We start from the raw sequence: 21,891 nt of genomic DNA on the forward strand, positions 1-21,891 counted from the left end.
GATGGCAAAATTGACCAGTCCCCTTGGTAGGCCACAGTTACCATATCTGCACAGCCCTGCCCAGTCCTTTGGGTGGGAGTTACAAGACCATGGCTAGAAAAGCCACAGAGACACCATCTATGGCACCACACCGTAAATCCTTACGGAGCAGACTGCCGTAGCTTTCTCCCACGGAGCCACTGATGGTTTCGAACCATCAACCTTTCGTTTAACAGTTGATGGCTTTAAACGCTGGAATATTCCCACATCACCGAAGATAAACCTCTGTAAGTCACCGGGCGTTTTTAAATGTTCATCTGTTCAGAGGGGCTTTAAGCTCTGCTGCAAGGAACAGTAGTCCCTCGTGATCCACAAGGTGGACCTTTCAGTAAGGGTCCATTGGTGAGATGCCCTTGGGGGTTCTGGCTTAGACTCCCCAAGTCCCTCCCAGGCTGGACAAAGAAAAAGGCAGAGAAGGAAGAGAGAGCTTCTATCATTTCATTTCTTTTGCAGATTTATGTTTTCCTCTGGTTTTACTCCTGAGCATATTTTTGTCATTGGCTTTCAACTGGAGCAGGTTTATTAACGTGTTCACAGATCTATTTTTTAAATCTCTGTCTTCTTAGTAGAAACAAAACTGATTTTTTTTTCCTAAAGGCAGAAACAGAGAAAAATGAATGTGATACTTAATTCAGATTCTTAAAATGCATTTCAGATTGTAATTTTTTTATATCCTCATTTCATTGTTTCAGTAAATTTTACTCTTTAAGTAAAAAACAAAATGAGCTAGCCCAAATGAATGGAATTGACATGAGAATTGTGGTTCACATTTTTGAAGCTTTTTTGTGGCTGGCTGGTTGAAGATGAGCTGTGTTCAGAGCCAGACGGATCACGTCGGCAGTCCCTTCAAAAAACACACTCACTGGCTTCTCTTGTCCAAGTTGGCAGGCAAGACAGTTGGATCGAAGGCTGGGAATGAAAAGTCACATTTGTTCCCGACTTCCGTCCTCTCAGTTGCTGCCTTTGCTGCAGTTTCCCAGTTAACCCCGTAGGGCTCAGTGTCCAGTCATGGCCTAGAATGTAACACACACGTACTGGTTTGGTTTCAGAGGGGCCGGAACGAGGGTCTCAGCAGCGGCACCCTCTCCAAGTCCTCCTCCTCCGGGATGCAGAGCTGTGGAGAAGAGGAGGGGGAGGAGGGGGCTGACGCCGTGCCTCTGCCCCCACCCATGGCCATTCAGCAGCACAGCCTCCTCCAGCCGGACTCGCAGGATGACAAGGTAAGGGAGACGGGATCCCCGGGGTCAGAGCTGCCCACCAGCCTCCCTGCAGGAGCTCGAGCCTCTGTGGTTATGTAAAAGAGCCCGGGGAGACACGGTGCTTTTCCAGGTAGACTCGGCTTCTCTTCTCCCCACAAGTGTAAATAACAAAGTCCATTTAGAATAAACAGTCCCCGAGTGCAGTTTCTCACGCATGTGTGGTCGTATCAATAGGCCCATGCATTCTAAAGATCCTTCAGTAATGGTTGCTTTTAAAGGGATTTTAATTTTCCTGCCTGCATGGACAAGAATCCCGGAGAGAACAGTCAGAGAAATCACAGGCAGTCTGCAGACACGGGACCAGCACTAGGCCTCGTTCTCTCTGTGGGCCGTTTTGGCACGCGGGTTTGTGTTTTCAGATGAGGTTATTTTGCTGTCCATGTACTTTCCCAGCACACCAAAGATGAGTCTGTAGGATCAGCATACATACTGGAGTGTGGGAACAGTTATAGGAGTGTAGGGGTGAGTCATGAGCCGTGAATCTTCTCTTTGGATATATGCAAAGGCTTCAGGCCAAGAAATCACTTTTTCTCTTGAGTCCTCTCTCTCATAGCCTGAATAATCTTGAGCATCCCAATTGCAGAACCTTGAGTACAAAATCAAAAAAAGGAAACCTGGTCAATGTAGCCTGCCCCTCCTGTCTAACAGCCTGGCCCCATTGTGCTCCTCAGAATTGTCAGGTGTTGAAAACCATGCTGTGAAGTCATTACTGGTGATTTTGCTTTTGTCTTGGTTTGGTTTTGGCAGTAACTACGTCTTCTGAATAAAACAGATGTTTTCCACATTTTTCCCCTCCATTCTTCCCTGTTTTTTTTTTCTTTTTCTCTTCCCCTCTTCTCATCAGTAATAAAGCAGGCGCTTGCTGGGTTGCCTGTGTTTTGCTGACCAAGAATCTCCCACACGCCAGTAACTGACCTCTGTGAGCCCAGCAATGGCAGCCGAGTCAAGTCCAGCATTAGATTTATCCAAAATCAGACATTTCTCAGCCCCTTCTTTATAGAGTTCTGACTCTTTATAGAGTTCTGACTCCTCCTCCCTTTTTAGCCCTTAGGCCAGCGTAAGGGGGCTGCGGGCCTGAGAGGGATGGCTGCAAGTGAAGAACCTAGTTAGGTGGTTGTGCACTGTGGGGGGGTGGGCAGGAAGGGAGGCCCCCAGGTGAGAAAGGACCTGGTCCCTCTGTGCACAGAGAGTGACTGGCCCAACACAGGGGCCGGGCTGTTTTTATGACAACTCCTAAGCTATTTAGGTGGAACATTCTAAGCTATACCTTTCTCAAGAGGAGAAAACGGAAATGCTTGAACCTGGGTGGTTATCCATCAGTGAAGTGTGAGGCCACATTGACGTATTCACCAAATAAGAGAGTGGTTTTCTCCATTAAGGAGTGAGCTGCACTCTAGTCTTCTGTTTGCCAGACTCACGTATGGGTTGCTGTGTTACCTCATCGAGTATTATCAGTAGCAATTCTTCATTAACAAAAAAGTCGATAGTGATATTCCCAGACAGTGTATTACCTTGTGACTAATTTTTTGTTCTGTTCTGTTTTCTCTTTTTGTAAACTTTCACTGCAGCCTTACGTTGATTTGTGTTCTGTGTCTGTTTTGGCTCAGTTTCCTTACCTTGCCATTTGACTTTTTTGTTTTACACCCCGCCCCTTTATTTTCTTCCCTCCATATTCCAAGCTTCGTTAGACCACACCCACATTTGTTTTGCAAAGCGCACATTCTGACCCACACATGTGAAAGCCCCGTGGTACATGTATAAACCCATGTGTCTCCTGTGGGAACGGCACGGTTAGGACAGCTAACCTGTGTTGCATGCATCCCTGCTGTCCTTAATATGACACAAGGTTCATATTACGCCCTCTTCCAGTTCCCAGTTAATCCACAACAGCTCGAGTAATATGCAAACACACCCTGTTTGCTAATTACTGAGGCTGGACCTGAGCAGCCCCGCCCCCAGCCCCCGTTCCTGTTGACCGCTTTACGCCCTCTATTCTAGCCATAAATGGCATCTGGTAGCTTGTGAGGCCACAGATCTTCTGTACTCTGCACTAATCTTGGGGAAATGGATGGACAGAAAATGGTGAGCTTGTCCCCTCTCTCCTCTCTGTCTGGTCAGTGCTCCCTGGCTCCTTTCCTTTCTTTTTTCTTTGGTTCTTTTCTCAACCCCAGAAACACAGTTAAGCCATTTTTATTACGCCGTTTCTGTTCCCGATTATTTAAGGATTCACTCATTAGACCTTAAGTCTTTCATTCTTCCGTTGATCAGACTCTGTATTTCTTTTCTTTTCTTTTTTTCTCCTTAACCGATAGCCTGGCCAGCAGTTGCAAAAGTTACTGCTAGACTATTCCCTGCCCAGTCACCTCTTTGAAAAGCCTTACGATGTTACATGACCGCGGATTGAAAACAGACTTGGTCTGCTTTCCACGTGTATTCCAGAGCAGGTCTTATTTAATGTTTCCTGTCAGAATATTGTAAATTAAAAAGGATGGCTTTAAATAAATGCAAACAAAGACAAACCTGTGGTCTTTTTGTCTGGATACTTTTAAAAAGAGATGGAGCACGCAGAGCACGTATTGTCTGTCTGGTTACTAACGCGAGGCATCCCCCTCCGCCCTGTCTCTTTCTGCACTTCTTCCTTAGGCCTCTTCTCGGTTGTTAGTCCGTCCCACCAGCTCCGAAACACCGAGTGCCGCCGAGCTTGTCAGTGCGATCGAGGAGCTCGTGAAAAGCAAGATGGTAAGGCTTCCCAGAGAAAGTCTGAGAGGCGGAAGCTGCTCTCGTGTGCTACTCGAAATTGATCTGTCCTTGTCCGTGTTGTGTCTGTGGAATGTGGCTGGGGCACGCTGACCACAGTCCTACCCGTTGTAGCAAGTGTGGCCGGTTCCAGTCTTGTCTGACAGTGGGCTAGGGTCAGTACCCACAGATGGGTCTCCAGCTCCCTTTGGCTGCCTCTGGTATCTTTGATTTGGGTTTACAGTATACCAGAGAGAAATGTTTGTGTGACTATAGGATTTTGTCTTCTTAGGGACCTCCATATTGCCACTTGGCCAGCTTGGCCTTATTTTGATAAAACCTCCCAAACCCGAGATTGGTTCTTTGAAGTTAGACAGGCCGGGTGCTTCTAACTGAATCAAATCAATTAATTTCTCAGTGTCCCTTCACTTTTCCTGACTGAAATGGAAAACCACTAATGGCAACAACTTTTTAGAATTGTATATCCTACAGCCCTTGTAAAGGTAACATTTTTTAAGCTGCCCACTCCCCAAAGTAAAAGCCCTCAGTCTCTCCTACCAAGCCGTTTTCTAGAGTTAATTACCATGAGCAGTTTGACGTGTTTCTTGCCGGGCACCTTCTGTGCATGTACTTACGGTGTGTGTACGTGTGTGCTTTTCTTTCAAAATCTATTCACTCCATTTTTAAGATTTTAAAACAATATATCTTGAGGATCTTCCTACATCGCTCTATCTAGATGTCCCTGCTTCCTTGTATTAGCTGTATAAAATTCCATTATGTGAATGCAATAATAACATAACAGTAATAATGATAACACCACGAGGTGTTATTCTGAGTGCTAAGCTGATGTTAATCTATACAGTCCCAAAACAGCCCTAAGAGGTGAAACTGTTATCCCGTTTTACAGATGAGGAAACCAAGGCACATGTAAAGTCTAAAAGTTTGACTAGCTCTCAGTAGCAGAGCTATTATTATACTGTAATTTATTTAAGTAACTTTCTAATGATATATATTTAAGTTGTTTCCAGTTTTTCACTACTGTAAACATCCATGTTCATTGCATGTGTGCAGTTGTATCTTCAGGGTAAATCCCCAGAATTGGAATTGCTAGATCAAAGAGTGTACTTCTTTAAAGTTTGGGATTTATCTTCCTTCAGTTAGTATTAACTGGGCAACTGGTATGTCATTCTCATTTCTTCTCCCACCCATAAAGAAACTGGTGGACTAGGTCAAGAGGAATTATGTAAAGAGAACTCAGACCAGCACATGTCATCTGCCACAGCCAGGAATTTCTCACTGTGTTCTGAAAAGGATGTGATGGGCTTTGAATTAGGCAGGGAGATTGCTAAGACTTGAGAGGTGACCCAAGAACTCAGACTCCACTGATAAAGACTTTGGAGTTATCCCAATATAAACTAAGTTGCAACCATGTCCTTATTTCTAAGAGACAAGTCTGTTAACAAGAGGTGTCTAACCTGTATTTACTGACTCTTCATGTACTTTTAAATACCCTAAAAAAGCCATTTAGACACATTAGTTACGTGATCACTAAAATTATTCTTGCCCGATAACCGAAATAATTTTCCCAAAACATGTTGTGAGACAGCACTTTGTTAATCTGCTAATCATTATTCTGCAAGTATTGAAATTGTATTCTAAGTGGGCTGTGTTTTATTTGTGATTAGTTCAGGCAGACTTCCCCCAAATGGTGAAGAAATATCTATGGTGACTCAAACTCTGTTTCTCTCTGAGCCTGCGTCTTCAGTTGTGAACTGGGGTTAGAAGTGTGGTTTGTTAAGCCCCTAACGAGGTTCCATCCGTGTGGGCGTTTGCTAATGCCTCCCCTTTTCTTTGGAGAGCCATATTTACATGATGGACTCATCCCCTCTTCCTTCTGCCATGGAATGTAATTTGGAATCTGTCCTCTTCTTCTGGTCCAAGAGAAACATAACCCTTGCATTGATATCCTGTCACTAACCTTCTGATGTCCATGGGAACAACTTTTTGTTCACAAAAACTAGTCCCTTTAATGTCCTTCAGCGTGTCCTGCTCCCGGGGACTCTGAGTTCCTCCTGTGCGTCTCGCCTGTGCCATAGATCCTTGGCTCTCACATCCGTTTTCTTGTGAGTGATCTCAAGCTACAGCACCTTCATGATTAGATTTGAACTCTGAGTGGCTTATCCATCAGAAGCTGTGTATTACTGCATTGGATTGGGGACGAGAGGGGAGAAGGTGTTCACTTGTTGTGGAGTATGGCGATTCAGGAACTGAACCTCCTAAACCTAAGACCTGGAGATTCCACCTGGTACATTAAAACCACCCCGACACCTCTTCTCTTGGGTTCACTCTACTCCCTTACCTCCACATATTGATCCAACCAGCTGTGTTAAAGGTTGCGTATCTTGCCCGAGCATTGGCAGTACGTGATAGTAGCCTGTCGCCATCGTGACTGTTTGAACTTGACTTTGGGATTTTCTTCTCTTTGTTGATTTAAAAGTAAAGGAGATACAAAAAAGAATGAAAATATTTGAATTAAACATCTTAACTGTAGATGTTAGAAGAACAACAAAATAAACCAAAGGAAAGCAGAAGGAAGGAATTCATATAGATAAATTAATGAGTTGAAACAGAAAAACTGGAATAATAAAACAAACAAAAAAAAGTTTGCCCTTTGGGGAAAAAATAGACATTAGATAACCTTCTCAAGAAAGAAAGTTTACAATTCAATAACAAAAAGAACCTAATTAAAACATGGGCAAAGGACTTGAATAGACATTTTTCAAAGAAGATATACAAATGGCCAACAAACCTATGGGGAGATGTCATTAGGGAAATGCAAATCAAACCCAAAATGAGATACCACTTCACACCCACTAGGATCGCTATTTAAAAAATGAAAAAATAAAGCAGCAAGTGTTGGTAGGATGCGGAGAAATTGGAACCCCCATCCATTGTTGGGGGGAATGTAAAATGGTGCAATGACTGTGGAAAGTTTGGTGGGTCCTCAAAGAGTTAAACATAGAAATAGCACATGATCCGGTAATTGAAAACAGCTACTCAAAACAAAAACTTGTACAAGAATGTGCATAGCAGTCCTATATAACACAAATGTCCGTCAGCTGACGAATGGGTTAACAAAATGTGGTATATACATACGATGGAATATTATTCAGCCATAAAAAGGAGTGAAGTACTGATACTATAACATGGGTTAACCGTGAAAACATTATGCCAAGTGAAAGAAGTCAGACACAAAAGCCTACATATTGTATGATTCCATTTACAGGTAGTCACTGACTTATGACGCTTATTTGAGTTACCACAAACTACACTTAGGACCATACGTTTCATTTTTATTTCACATCTTATCGTTAGTAATTTGCTGATGTTATCACGCTCAGCTGTTCACTTGCAGATGTTCAATTTTATGATTAATCTTCAGAACACTGCCGGATTTATAGAGATACTGATCATAAAAGGCATTAGTAATGAAAACTAAAAAAAAACTGAGGTGTTGGACATACATCACAACTGACTTATAACAGAGTCAACAGAGTGGAACCCCATCATAAGTCGGGAACTACCTGTATGTGAAATATCTAGAATAAGCAAATTCATTGAGACAGACAGCAGATTAGGACTTGCCAGGGGCTGGATGAAGGAGGCAATGAAGAGTGACTGCTAAGTGAGTAGGGGTTTCCTTCTAGGGTGATGAGAAGTTTTCGAACTACATAGAGGTGGTGATTGTACAACATTGTAAATATACTAACTGCCACTGAGTTGTACACTTTAAAAAAATGAAATGGCAGCATCCAGGATTAGAATATAATTAGTTCATAGCAAAATCTATACTTCTTGCATTCTGGTAACCTCCAGGTCCCATATTTACTGTACAACACGAATTGATGGCTGTAATAATGGCCCAAAGGACAGAAAAGCACTGTAGATTCAATTACTTAAACCACAGAGATTTTTTTGTACCATGCATATTTTATATTCTTATTCAATAAAATATGGCATATATGGCTTCATATACAATTAATTGGAATATGTAATTAGCAAGAATGCAGCTGTTCCAGAAAATGCATAAGCATAGTTTGAAAACAGAAATGTTACACAAATGGAGTTGTTGAGAGAAAAAAGGAAACACAAATTCACAAAATAAGAAATTACAAGGGGGGAATAAACTGAGGAAGATGTAAATACTCATGGGACATTACTTTGTTCAAGTCTTTGAAAATAAATGTAAAAATTTAGGTGACATGGGCAGTTTCCTAAGAACCACAGCCACCACCCATCTTTCAGTGGAGGCTTGTGCATTGCTGGGTTGTTGACCAGGTTTCAGCAGAGCTTCCAGACTAAGACTAGGAAAAAAGGCCTAGCGATCTACTTCTGAAAATAAACCAACATAAACTCTGCGGAGCACAGCCAATCTGCAAGCAATCATGGGGATGGCGCAGGACCAGGAAGCATTTTATTTCATTTCATTTCATTGCATATGAGATTGCTGTGAGTTGGGAGTTGACTCAGTGACAGCTAACAACAACAACAATAACCTTAGGAGAAAGAGAATATCTGTGTGTTCGTATTTTCATAAAAGGAACAGGAAGTTACCAAGGACCTACCCACAAGAAACAACCAAGCTCAGAGGGTTTCACAAATAATCCGTCCAAAGCTGTGAAGTCCCAGTAATTCCAGTTCTCTGTTAGCTTTGTCCTGGCAATGGGCATCATTTGTATAAAAGGTAGCTGGGCAGCGTCAAGGTTGCAATGTCAGAAACATGATGAGAGCATACAACCGTGACTGCCTCCTGGTCAGGGCGCCTACGCTCCCTGGCTGCCCATCTCCGTCCAGCCAGATCAGCCACGTCAGGCCCAGACAGCCATTGCTTCAGTTGTAGCTGATGGGTCCTGGCAGACACCAGCGAGTCCATGACTTCAGCTCCCCTCGCTCCTCTGCGCCGGGGGAGGGCCTGGAGCCCTTCTTCTCCTTTTTCTCACTGTTTAAGTGAATAGCATTCAATTTAATGAACTTCAGCTGTTTCCCTGCCAGCCTAGACAGCACGAAGCATCCTCCCCTCATCGTCCGAGGCGTCAGTTTGTCTGTCACAGAGCCACATGGTCTGACAACATGGCTCAGACTCTGCTACTTAGAGCAAAATATCTGTTTCCAGTAAAGGTCAATAAAATAGGGCTATTCTTGAAACAAACTCTATGTTTCTCCACTAATTTAATGTCCTATTTTTCATAAATGAGAGCAGTAGGCAGTACGTTTTTGCAGCTTCGTGGGCTTTATTCAGCAAGATTGCTTAGTTGTAAAGGTAGGTTCAGTCCCTTACTGTCAGAGGAGAAAATAAGACAGGTATTTGATTTTTTTAATTTGATAGGAAGTCTTAAGTGGACTTAAATTTGAGGCTTGAGTTTGAAATGAAGTCTTAAGTGGACTTTGCAGTTTGTGTTGTGATTTTTGTCCAAAGAAAAGTGACATTTTTCCAATTCAATCAATAATTACCTTTTCATTATCAATCTGTGTCCAGCAGTACTGTGAAAATTCTGAAAGAATTACAAGCCGCTACCCCTAGGAGCTTTTAAATCCGGATAAAGAAACAAAAATAGTGTCTTCCAATTAGAAAGTAATCAAGGATTGTCACATCGTTGCTCCACAGAGAGAAGTGCAATTCACAGGCTTATTGAATTCTCGCAAAGCTTTGTGGTGGGTTCTGTAGAGGAGTGAAAACAGTCACCTGCAGAAACTGACATGCAGTAAGGAGAGAGTTGTGGATAAGTGAGAGGTACAAGCATGAGGATCTCTGCCCATGGAGGGGACAGAAGGATGTTGCAAGTGTCACAAGGTGGAGATTAGTTTTAGCTGAGTGACCTGTGTGCATTGAAGTATGACAGTGGGCTTCGTGAAGTACCTGTGGCTTCATGGATAATCAAGGAACAAACCAAGTTTGTTTAAGCTAAAATACAGACTGCTGGTGTTGTTGCACTGTACCTACCAACAGGGAATGTTGGCACCTGAATACCAGGAAGGTGACCTGATCAAGGAGATTCCACACCCTTCCAAAATGGTCACGCTTTCATCTGGCAGAAATAATAACTCACACGAAAATTGCTAGATTTGAAATATGTGATTATAAACTGCAAATTATATCCAGACATGGGTGCAGTGCACTGATGTAAGTTGTATTATTTCTAATTATTTGGTAAGAAAGAACAGAATACATGAATGTGGCTAAATTCATTATCCTTATCATTCAAATTTTGTTTCCTTATCCAGCTTCTCCTACTCAGTTTCTTTCTTAATTGTGGGGTTGTGTGTGTGTGTGTTTGTGGTGAAATACTGTGTGATTTCACAAACATGGGTCTCATGATTTAAGAGCATTTATTCTGCATTCTCTGACTTGGGAGATTTTCTGGTCCTGTCTTTGGCCCATCGCAGGCTGTGGATAGTGAGCAGTGCTGACGGCCTCCGTCTCTTCCAGGCGCTGGAGGACCGTCCCAGCTCGCTCCTCGTCGACCAGGGAGACAGTAGCAGCCCCTCCTTCAACCCCTCGGACAACTCCCTTCTCTCCTCCTCTTCACCCATTGATGAGATGGAAGAGAGGAAATCCAGCTCGCTCAAGAGACGGCAGTAAGACACAAGTTTTCATGCCTTTGTCACCTTGAAGAGTGGGACTGAGATTCTGCTCTGGTTGGTGCCGTGGGGAGAGGTGGGGTTTCCTGCTGAGTAACTGTGCGCACATGCACGTGCAGGTGTGTGTGCATGCATGTATGTGCACGCACATGTGTGTGCATGTTTGAAAAGCACTCAGGACCTGCTAAGTGCTCAGTAAGCCATTGCCATGGTTTTTATTGTCCTATTTGTGTATTATACTGTATTTCTAAATAAGCACAATGGAAGGCAAGTATATCCTCAGCCACTGCTGGTGAGAAACTGCTTGGCTTTCCATTGTGTGCATAGTTGTGAAGGAAAAAGAAGGCACGATAAAATCAGATACAGCCCTGAAAGTGTGAACATTTTCAAAGATACCTTAGTGGTCATGTTCTTCATTTCCAGGACAGCAGCTCATGGTGATAAAAGAGTTCTAAAAAGTAGAATAGAGGGTTTAAGCTTGCCTTTGGAGAAGGGGAAAGACTGTTTGCAAGCTTTGTGAGGACGGGGACTTTGTTTTATTCGGCGCCGTATCCACAGTGCTAGGGTGATATTAAGGAGCCCTGGTGGCACAGCAGTTAAGTGCTCAGCTGCTAACTGAAAGGTCGGTGGCTCTAAACTGCCCAGGTGCTCTGAGGGAGAAAGACCTGGTGATCTGCTCCCATAAAGATTACAGCCTAGGAAACCCTATAGGGCAGTTCTGCTCTGTCATATGGGGCCACTATGAGTCAAAAACAACTCAACGGCATCTAACAACAACAGAATGACTGACGCTAGGCACATAGTAGGTGCCTTATATGTGTTGAGTGAATGAATCGACCCACCAACCAAAGCCCTTTCAGACCAGGTGAGGCTGTTTGCTACACTGATGAAGTAGTTGTCATCTGATGGCTGAGTGGCCTTACATTGGCAGTGATCAGACCCAAGGCTTTAATATCTGAAGTAAAAGGCTTTAAATGCCTGAGGTAAAAGGTTTTCTTCTATGTCCAGTGGAGCTTAAAATGACTAAATTGTTTGGTTTTGTTTTTTTAAATATTTCCTTTAACGTCCTGCCTTTATGGCAAAGTTAGGCCTGAGCTTTTCTGCTGTGTGCTCACTGGACCTGAGCCTGGCAGGGTGAACAACCCCAATTGTGCTCGTGTGCGTGTATCTCAGTGTCTGCTGACTCCGTAGCTGTCATGGGTCACCACTGAACCTGTAAGTGGTGTAAGGCCCAGCTGTGCAAGTCTGATGAGTCAGTGTTCAGTCCTAACACAGGTCTGTCCTGACAGAAGCAAAAGTACAAGAGAATTCATTTAGAAAACAAAAAGAGTTCGGGTTGTAAACATCATCTTCTCTTTCCAGCTATGTTTTGCAAGAATTAGTGGAGACAGAGCGTGACTATGTACGGGACCTCGGCTACGTGGTTGAGGTATATATTTCCAGAGATTTAATATCCTTATAACAACCCCAGTGTGGTCTAGAGAGGTGGTGTGGGAGACGGTTTAACACTGCTATCTCCTTGAATGCTTTAAAAACACTTTTGAGCAAAATTAAATAAGCAACCCATAAGGCATTTCTGAAAAATAGCATTAGTCTATTATCTTAACAATTGATATCGTAGTACGTGTTTCCTTTTTTTGCACAGTGCATCTCTGTGTGATCCATTTGTTTTTACAGTTTTTAAATTATGAGAGCCAACCATTGTATTAATTCTGTCAGAGTCTTGCCTTTAACTGCTTTGTAAAGAGGGTTTCACCACAAAAATGAGAACATTTTGGTTGAAAAGAATCAGCGTGGCCCAGCTGTGGATTTCCCTCCATCTGGAATCCACTGTGTTCAGAGCTTGGCCTGCAGCTGCAGCAGGTCATTTGCTCAGAGTTTTGCACAGAATGAATGTGTCACCGTTTAGATTGATCAGAAGTTGCTAAGCGCTCTGTAGCCAGAGCCTTTCGTATTGGATCAGTGCCTTCTCTAGGCTTATCCCTGCCTTTAAGGTCAAGTTATCAATAAGCTCAACCTGTTGAAAAGCCATTTTTATCATATAAAATGTCATTTATCCTTTCAGCTTTGAAAATATGTACAGTACAATTGTTTTTAGGTGCACATTCCATTAAAGGTAATGGCTAATACCGTTAATTGTGTAGCATAAAAGAGTAACATGTCTGATCCATCTGCAGTCATAGTTAACGTTAAAATAAGTAACTTGAAAACTTAAGAGGCTCTTATACAAGCCAAATTCCGTTTGAGTTAAATAGAAGTTTTAACCACATTTTAGCAACTCGTTTAATCAATCATTGTTAACACTTCAATTTATTTAAAACAAAAAAAGCTAAATCCTTATTTAACAGGTTATGTAAATAATCTGAAATAGGAAAAAGAAAGTGTCTATTTGAGATAAATGCTGAGAATAAAGGAAATATGTTCCTGGCCGAATATGTAATATTTACAAGCTGATAAGAGGATTTGCCTTATGAAGCCACCTGCGTTTATTTAAAGCTCTTCAGCTCTTTAGAAGAATTCTGCTCTAGGGATGCTAAACAGTGCAGGGAGAGGAAACTGCAGCAGTGAATATAGCAGTGAACTTCAAGTGCCAGTTAAGGACGTTTTCCATGTAGAATTTTTGTCTATTTCTAAATAAAAAACTGGTTATGAGACAGTGCGAGTGACTGTTTTGTCCTTTGGACTGTGAAGCAGTAAGCCCCTGCTTGGTTCAAACACACAATGAAATAAACTCAGTTGAATATCCCATTACAGGGCTACATGGCACTAATGAAAGAAGATGGTGTTCCTGATGACATGAAAGGAAAAGACAAGATTGTGTTTGGCAACATCCATCAGATTTATGACTGGCATAGAGAGTACGTATGATACCCAGTGTGCCTGTGAGGTGTGCGGCACAGACACGTACCATGCTGCATCACTGCAGCCATGGCAGAGGGTGTTTACTGGTGTGTTTCACTCATTCCCTGTAGCTCATGCAGGCGGCTGGTGTGGAGGAAATGCTGGTGTAGCGGGTGGTTTTGTGAGTCGTGGCGTGGGAGAGGTCCCTCCTCATCCTGCTGGCCCATGCAGAGAGGTCCAGAGCCAGACTGCTGGGTCCCCAGCCTGGTCCTGACCTGCAGTTGCTGGCTTCACCTCTCTGCCTCCATTCTCCATCCACACAGTGTGGGTCATAGTACCACCCAGAGGTTCTGTGAAGAGTGACCGAGTTGATACATGTATTGAGGAAGCCTCAATAAGTGTTTCTAATTACAGCTACCCTTTGATTAAACATGAGTTGCTATTAGAGGGATTTGAAGATACTCCTTTTTCCCACGCTGTTTTCCTGGGGAAAGGAGATGTGATTTCCCATGAACTATCAGACCTGGTCCCCACGCATTGGCCATGCCATCCTAATCAAGAAAGAGACCCATGTGGGGGCCGCGCCTCAGCTGCCAGAGCCTGTCATCACACGTCCAGCCCTGCTGTGGTGCCTTGCTGAGCATTTTAACAATCCCGCCTCATCTGGGGGTTGCTAGTGCTGGCGCTGCTATCACACTGGAACGTTCTGGCTGCACTGCTCCATTCCGCGTGATCTGGACGTGCCTCCTCCTTCCCTTCCTTCTGCGTGTTGCCGTTCCCTCACTTGGAACACGCTGTCATCACCATCAGAATCCCACCCTCTCTTTAAAGCAGGGTCAAATGCTCCCTTCTGCATTAAACCGGAACATTCCAATAAGTCATCGTATGTGAGTGTGCTGTTTAAACTGAAATACTCTACAAATAGGAGATGTTATCATGCATGGATCAAGCAGTGTTTTGCTTTAATATTTTTTCTGCATTTTTCTTATCTCTCCTAATGGAATGTGGAACCCTCGAACCCCCAGGTATAGGTTCTTTATTTAATGTCCCCTGGCTTTTTTGTGATGTCTAGGCACTTGGGTGGCACAAACAGTTAAGTGCTTTACAACTAGCCAGAAGGTTGGTGGTTGGAACCCGCCCAGAGGCCTGGCAATCTGCTTCCAAAAGGCCACAGCCTTGAAAATCCTATGGAGCAGTTCTACTCTGTACACATGGGGTCGCCCTGAGTCGCAGTCTATTCAACAGTAACACGGCAGCCTGTAATGTCTAATTCTGTTGGACTCACAGATAAATCATGGTCAACTTTAGAAATAGCATTCCAGTTTACAGCTTTATGGACTGTAGACTTAACCAGAGTCTACAGTGAAACCAGTTTGAAAAGTGGTGTTCTGTGCTATTATTTAGTCATCTTCTCTGGCTGATTTTTAAGGCTTTGACAGGGAGGGGGAAAGGGCAGAGGTTTCTGGGATGACCAGACAGAGAAGCTGCCTTCAGTAATGGCCATCTGGATCCTAGCACATGCTTCTGTCTCCTGCACAGCTAGAAACAGTAACACCCTACCTGCTAGGAAATTCAACATGACGTTAATTGGTATGCTGGTTTGCAGGTTAATAAAGTACCAAACATAAATATAAACATATGCAAGTGATAATTAAGATGACCATAAGTTTTGAAGACAACTACAGCCCAGAAGAAATAAAGAGCAGTTTTCTTACTGCTATTTTGTTATATTGCGATTATCTTTTAATCCAGTTTTAATCTTAATGGGCATTAGTGTTTGTAATCTAGAAATTGATTTTCATTATATTTGAGAGTATGTTATAAAGCTGGAACAAGTAACATTTTCAGTATTTTATATCTATTATTATCCAATTTGAGTCCCTTAAAAATTACCATGGAACGAATACGAAACTCAGATACAAGGACCAGGTTTTCAAAAACAAAAATGTTGTTCCTTGAGAAAACATAAGTGAAAAATGTTATTTGTCCAAAGGAAGGGTAGGTTGCCAGAGAAAGCACACTTTCATTCTGCCTCGTCTTTTTTAACTATGTGTCTCTATGTTTTAAGGCTTGGGAGGCAATGTCCTAACAAAATATTTTCTGTGTCCGTTCAATCTGTGAAGTATGTACTTTGTGTTCCCCAATTACTCATGTCAAAACAGGGTGTTTTAAAAATGTAAACCTAAATCTAAAATTAGAAGGCTAATTGGAAATGGTCCTAATACTTTCCCCGTTTTCAGCTTTTTTTTAGGAGAGTTGGAGAAGTGCCTTGAGGATCCAGAAAAACTAGGGTCCCTTTTTGTTAAGCACGTAAGTACAATAGCAATAGCTCTGTTTATATTCAGCTCTAACACTGTCACGTTTAGTAATTGGCTTGTCAGAGTAAAGGAGAAGTCCCTTGCAGTTGATAAACGTGCCCACGTTGAGAATATATGTAATCAAACTGTACAGTGCCAACGAGTTGGAACTAAAATCCCTTCTAGTTTTTCTGCATATGAATTACCTTCTTTCCTGATCACCTGGGCCCTAAATGAGTATTTAGCTACCATCCATACAGGTTGGGAGAGGGTCCCAGTGGGAATCCTGAAGCCGGCACATTTGGGGATGTCGGTGGGCAAAGAGGTGTATAGGGCAGATGTGCACATACATGTCATAGGTTTATTGTAATAGCCACATATATGCATATTATATCTAAAATAATTGTTACTATTAAAGATTTTTTTTAAATCACTATACTTAAAAAAAATAGTGGTGAGAATTTTTGTATTTTTGCTAATCTCTTTAAGGCCTGGCTTGATAGGAGACAGCCGAGTTTTCGTAGCTGCTGCTCCATTCAGTCTGTTGTGGTCTGTTTTGGTTGACATACGTGAAGAAAATCCAGCCTCACACAGATATATAGTTGGAAAGGGAGGTATATTTTAAGAGCCTTTTCTGATAATAATAGATATTTTTCCTTCACACTACACCAAAACTCAACAAGTGATAATTTCTTAAAATTAGCTGTAACGTAGAATTTGAAAACCTATTAGTGAGCTTCTCCCTGGGCTTACTTTAAAACCCATGAGACGTGATCTTGTACCATCACGCATTGGTCACTGGAAAATACTGGTCTCCTGAGTGAGCCAGATGTTCCAGGCGATGACACATTTCATTACCCAATATCAGAATCCCCTCACCCATCTCACCAGGAAAGCCTTTTAAGTATTGGGAAGATGCCGGGTTCACGGTGGCAGATACATGTTTTCCAAAATTCTAATTTTGTGCTTGCAAGTTCGAATTTAAAGTTATTACCAAACACTGCCAGTTACCTACCTGGAGATGACAGTCTTATTTCAACCATGTTCAAGAAAATATCTACCAGATACCCCGAGTGTGAATAAGTGCAGTTTGTGTCCACCGATCCGTGTGGCGTTCCATGAAAAAAGCCGTTGGCTCCACTCACAATTCAAGGCCCGAGTGGTTTTCCTTGAGACACCTATCACCTGCAGAAGAAGGGTTGTGTGGACTTCCCGCTTTGACGCAGAATGTTAAAAAGCTGTGTACTCGGCGACTGAGATTTCATGAAATGAATAATTTTTTTATGACTTCATCAAGGACATTCTTAAGTGAAGCTGACTTTTTTTTTTTTTTTTTCCTCCGAGTGTGTGTGGTGGTGTAGAACATGTGCTCAGGGGCCAGCAGCTCCACCACCACTGGTTTGCACATCAGCGCCAATACCAGCACAGTGAGAAGGGCACCCAGCAGCTTAGTGCTGTTTCAAAATAGTTTGGACCTCATGGATTCCCTGGAAGGGCTTTGGGAATCCCCAGCGTTCTGCAGATCACAGTTTGAGCCTCGCTGGGTTAAGAGATTGCGTGATCTACTTTTTTCTTTGTCCAGACTATTTAACACTCAAATACTAACTGAAAGTTTGGCAGTTCGAACTCACCCTGAGATGCTCCAGAAGACAGGCCTGGGCATCTGCTTCTGGAAGGTCATAGCCTTGAAAGCCCCGTGGAGCAGTTCTACTCTGCACACATGGGGTCTCCATGAGTTAGAATCAACTTCAGCCGAACTGGGTTTTTTTTTTTTTTTTTTTTGGCTTTTGTGTTTTGTTGTTGTTCCCTACTGAAAACAACCTGACTCACTAGGACTGTTAGCAGGTTTGGAGGATGGGAGTAGCTCTTCCCGCAGTATTTAGAAGTGTGTTCTTTGCTGCCTCTGGTTTTTGCTGTGTAAGGTGAGGGCATGGCACCCCTGCAGGAGCAAGGATAGAGGTCATTACAGTGTCACGAACAGAAGCCCATCTTGGTCGTGCAGCTTTGCCTTAATTTCCTCACGAGTGTGCAGAAATGTGCGTGCGTTGTTGTGTTCCGTTGAACCTGCGATGGTTTCAACTCGTTTGCCTTTTCATTTCTAGGAGAGAAGGTTGCACATGTACATAGTTTATTGTCAAAATAAACCAAAGTCTGAGCACATCGTCTCAGAATACATCGATACCTTCTTTGAGGTAAGACCCAGGACGAAAACAGAACATCTTGGTGACTCTTTTATTACATTTGATCTCCAGAAATTAAGTATGGTTTGCTCCCCAGGCATTAAAGCAGACCTCAGGATATCAGCCTCAGTGATAAGAGTTCTAAGCCTCTATTTCCTGCCTGTAAATCAGAGAAATGAGTGTGAATTCAGTCGATGGTCGCATCCTTTGTCGTTTCGAAGGCTAGGGTCATTGTTAAAATAAGTTTTTAATTAGTTTTAAATGTAGAGCTCGTGACTAGTTCCAGATAGCCCTTGATCTTAACTTTTAATCTCTTCTGAGATTTAAATAAAATATATGCTTATAACGAGGCATGAAAGAGAGCAGTTGAAAGAAGGCCTTTACGTAAGCATTAACAACCACTTTGAAGAATACCCCAAAAGGTTAGAGTGTGAAACTCAGAAATCCCCTCAAGCTGTGAGTGGTTTTGGTGCTGAGTGGCAGCTTCTTCTCTTATGACTTTTGCTGGCAACGTTAGCCTCTCTGGCAGGCACAAGGACTAAAAAATTCCCCTTTAAGAAACAAAACTTAACATTGTTTTTTCTCATCTAAAACCATAGGACTTAAAACAGCGCCTTGGCCACAGGTTGCAACTCACAGATTTATTAATAAAACCGGTGCAGAGAATTATGAAGTATCAGCTGTTACTGAAGGTAAGTGAGTGTGAGGTACAGGCTCTAGCGCCGGATATGTGTGTGGGAGGACGAGACTTGATGAGGGGGAGGAGGGCTTGGGCAGGGGGAAGGGAGATTTTTTTGTAACAAATTTTAATATGACACCTTTTACACTATTTTCTCAGTGTTTAACTTACATCAGGTTCTGAATCAAAATGTCAATAAAAGTAAACTTCTTTCCCCACCTTTGAATACTCATAATTTTCTCTGAGACAGCTTTCTTCAGCTCTGCTGACCTTAAATATTTTCAGATCTGGGAGTCTTTCATAAAAGAAACATTTTAATCTCTGCCTTGTCCTCTCTTGTGGTTTAACAACAGTCCCTGATTTGGCGAAATTCTTAAACACAGCTTGAGGCACAATCACATGTTTTTCCATGATAAAAAGTGACTATTTAAATGTCCTGAGATTCTGTCATATATGGAACCTAGGACCTGGATGTAAAGAGATGAGCTGGTCTAGGTGTAAAACAGGAACCATTGTCTGCATAGATAGATTTGGCCTGGCTTTGCGATGCCACAGCTTGAAATCCACGCAGGAGTCCCTTTTTACTGAGTTACTGGGAGAATGAAAAGAGAAGACAGAACTAACGTGCCTGACACAGTCCCTGGCATGTAGTGAGTGATCAGAAAGGCTAGTCAGCTGCCTTGGTCATCACCGCCTTCATGCTCCTTCTCTCCATTTCCCTTGCAGGACTTCCTCAAGTATTCCAAAAAAGCTAGCCTGGATACATCAGAACTAGAGGTACCACGTCCTTCCTGCTGTGCCGCCCACCTACCCCCACCCCAGAGTCTAACGCCTGGCTCCCCCCAGGCCCCTCTAGACCCCCATGTGCGGCAGAGGCACTTGGCCATTCCCTGTGAGGGAGGGTCGTCCTAGCAGGCGGTGGTGGCCCTGGAACTCTACACGCAAGTTGACGGGAGGGAGAGACACCGGCCACCGAACCGTGTTTTAGGGTTACCACGCTAGCTTTCCCTCAGAGGAAACAATGTTAACTCTGCTTTCTCCTCCAACAGAGAGCCGTAGAAGTCATGTGTATTGTCCCCAAGCGGTGCAACGACATGATGAATGTGGGGCGTCTGCAAGGATTTGATGTAATGCAGAGACTGTTCTGGAAAACTACTTCTCTCTCTTCTGTCACCTTATTTTGTCTTGGGTTTTTTATCCCTACATGTAGAAAACTGATCTTTTTGCTTGGTTTTCTCTCTTCTCACTTCACTTCAACTGATTGATATTTCCTCTCAGCTTCTTTTCCGTGTACTTGATTTGCTTTTTTGGGGAGCCACCCCTGCTTCAAGGCCAGGGCCTCACTGCACAGACAGACAGGAATGGGTTAGCGTCTCAGACCCCTCGATTGTTAAGAGCCAGATTTCTTCCCCTGGTGATTAAGCCTTGTTAGTTCTGTAGAGACTGGCCCGGGGAGACCCTAAACCGTCTGTCACCCCTGAGAGCCTGACTCGAAGGCCACTGTGTTCATCGTTAGTCTCACAAACTTGCATGCATTGCCAGGCTGTTCACCTGACATAACCTGACATAGTACCTGCTATATACCCTAAAGATACTCAGAGCTATTGAGTAAGGAGACGGGAGAGAGCTTTGCTTTTCTTGCCCACTGTTTTGCTAGAAAATTAGGGTTTAGAGTTCAAGTGCTCTGATTCTCAAACTTAAGCCCACAACAGAATCACCAGAAGGGTTAAAACAGCTTCTTATGCATTTCTGACTGGTCCCTTCCAGTGATGTTTGTGCCACGGGTCTGGGGACTAGTGTGGACCAGACCTAATTAGATCCCAGCCTTAGTCTTTGATTGTAAATGAGGCCAGTGGTTTATACAAAGGTTGGCAAGAAGGCTATATAGATAATTGTTTTCTTGGGGGCTAAGAACTCATTACGGTAGAAGAAAGGGGCCTTTTTTTTAAGCTCTATAAATTAAAATTAGAAGAAAGACATATTCTGTGAGAGGAAATCTAAAGTAACAGAGTTGTGGCTCTCTTAACACCCTTTTCTTTGTCGTAGGGTAAAATTGTTGCCCAGGGTAAACTGCTCTTGCAGGACACGTTCTTGGTCACAGACCAGGACACAGGACTCCTGCCTCGATGCAAGGAGAGGCGGGTGTTCCTCTTCGAGCAGATCGTCATCTTCAGCGAACCGCTCGATAAAAAAAAAGGCTTCTCCATGCCGGGATTCCTGTTTAAGAACAGCATCAAGGTAATTTGTGTTTCTGCATATTTTCCTGTGTGCTAATTCAGGTACCATTGCGCTGATAAACAGCAGGCTTTAACAATGGCATATGTTGCTCCTTTATTAAGTATTTGGAGAATTTCCTGCCATATTTGAGAATCTTTAAGCTCACCCCAGCACTCTTTTCATTTTACTGTCTCTGTCACATCTCTTGTGTGATCATTGTTGTTAGTTGCCATCGAGTCAGCCTTTGACTCCTTTGACTTATGGTGACCCCATACACAATGGAACCATCCCCAGGACCATTCCCAGAATTGGCTGCAGATCAGACCATATTGATCCTTGAGGTTTTCACTGGCTGATTTTCAGGCACAGATCACCGGGCCTTTCTTCCTAGTCCATCTGAGTCTGAAGCTCCACCAAAACCTGTTCAGCCTCATAGCAGCACACAAACTTCCACTGATTGACAGCTGGCAGCTGCATGTGAGGTGCACTGGCCAGGAGCCCAACCCCGGCTTTCTGCATGGAAGGAGAGAACTCTGCCGCTGACAACAGCCGTTTCATTTTTACCACAACGAGAAGACCTCACCGTGGTTGACTTCTGTGCTCCTCCCTCCCCAGGACCACATAAAACTGATCTAGATATGGAGGCACAGATTTGGAGTATTGCTCTGGCCAGGAACGAGGACTGACTTCTTGCTGTCGTCTTTCCTTCGTCCAGCAAGGGTTTTTTGTGTTCAGTGCTGGGCTCAGGGGTGGCCAGATGGTGCAGTCTCTGCCTGGGTGGTGCTTGCTCTCTGAAGGAGAAGGCAAGTAAATCAGCGCCCCCCCCCAAAAAAATCCCATTGAGTCGATTGCCACTCCTGGTGACCCCATGTATTCAGGGTAGACCTGTGCTCCACTGGGTTTTCAGTGGCTGCGTGCTCTTCAGATGTAGATCACCAGGCCTTTCCTCCAGTGCACCTATGGATGGATTTTGAACCTCCAACCTTTTGATTAGTAGCCAAGCA

General features: G+C 43.3%; 1 protein-coding gene across 1 annotated transcript in view; it reads left to right on the forward strand.

The window, feature by feature from the left end:
• TRIO (trio Rho guanine nucleotide exchange factor) overlaps window positions 1-21,891 on the forward strand; it is a 417,508-nt gene that overhangs the window by 372,333 nt on the left and 23,284 nt on the right. The window contains exons 36-46 of the mRNA XM_064270659.1: window positions 1,089-1,259; window positions 3,942-4,037; window positions 10,522-10,670; window positions 12,036-12,102; window positions 13,428-13,531; window positions 15,755-15,824; window positions 17,914-18,003; window positions 18,591-18,683; window positions 19,397-19,447; window positions 19,720-19,797; window positions 20,717-20,908. Coding sequence (XP_064126729.1) covers window positions 1,089-1,259; window positions 3,942-4,037; window positions 10,522-10,670; window positions 12,036-12,102; window positions 13,428-13,531; window positions 15,755-15,824; window positions 17,914-18,003; window positions 18,591-18,683; window positions 19,397-19,447; window positions 19,720-19,797; window positions 20,717-20,908 — 1,161 coding nt within the window. The remainder of the gene's footprint in view (window positions 1-1,088; window positions 1,260-3,941; window positions 4,038-10,521; window positions 10,671-12,035; window positions 12,103-13,427; window positions 13,532-15,754; window positions 15,825-17,913; window positions 18,004-18,590; window positions 18,684-19,396; window positions 19,448-19,719; window positions 19,798-20,716; window positions 20,909-21,891) is intronic.

This window comes from Loxodonta africana, chromosome 2 (assembly GCF_030014295.1).
Source record: "Loxodonta africana isolate mLoxAfr1 chromosome 2, mLoxAfr1.hap2, whole genome shotgun sequence".
NCBI lineage: Eukaryota > Metazoa > Chordata > Mammalia > Proboscidea > Elephantidae > Loxodonta > Loxodonta africana.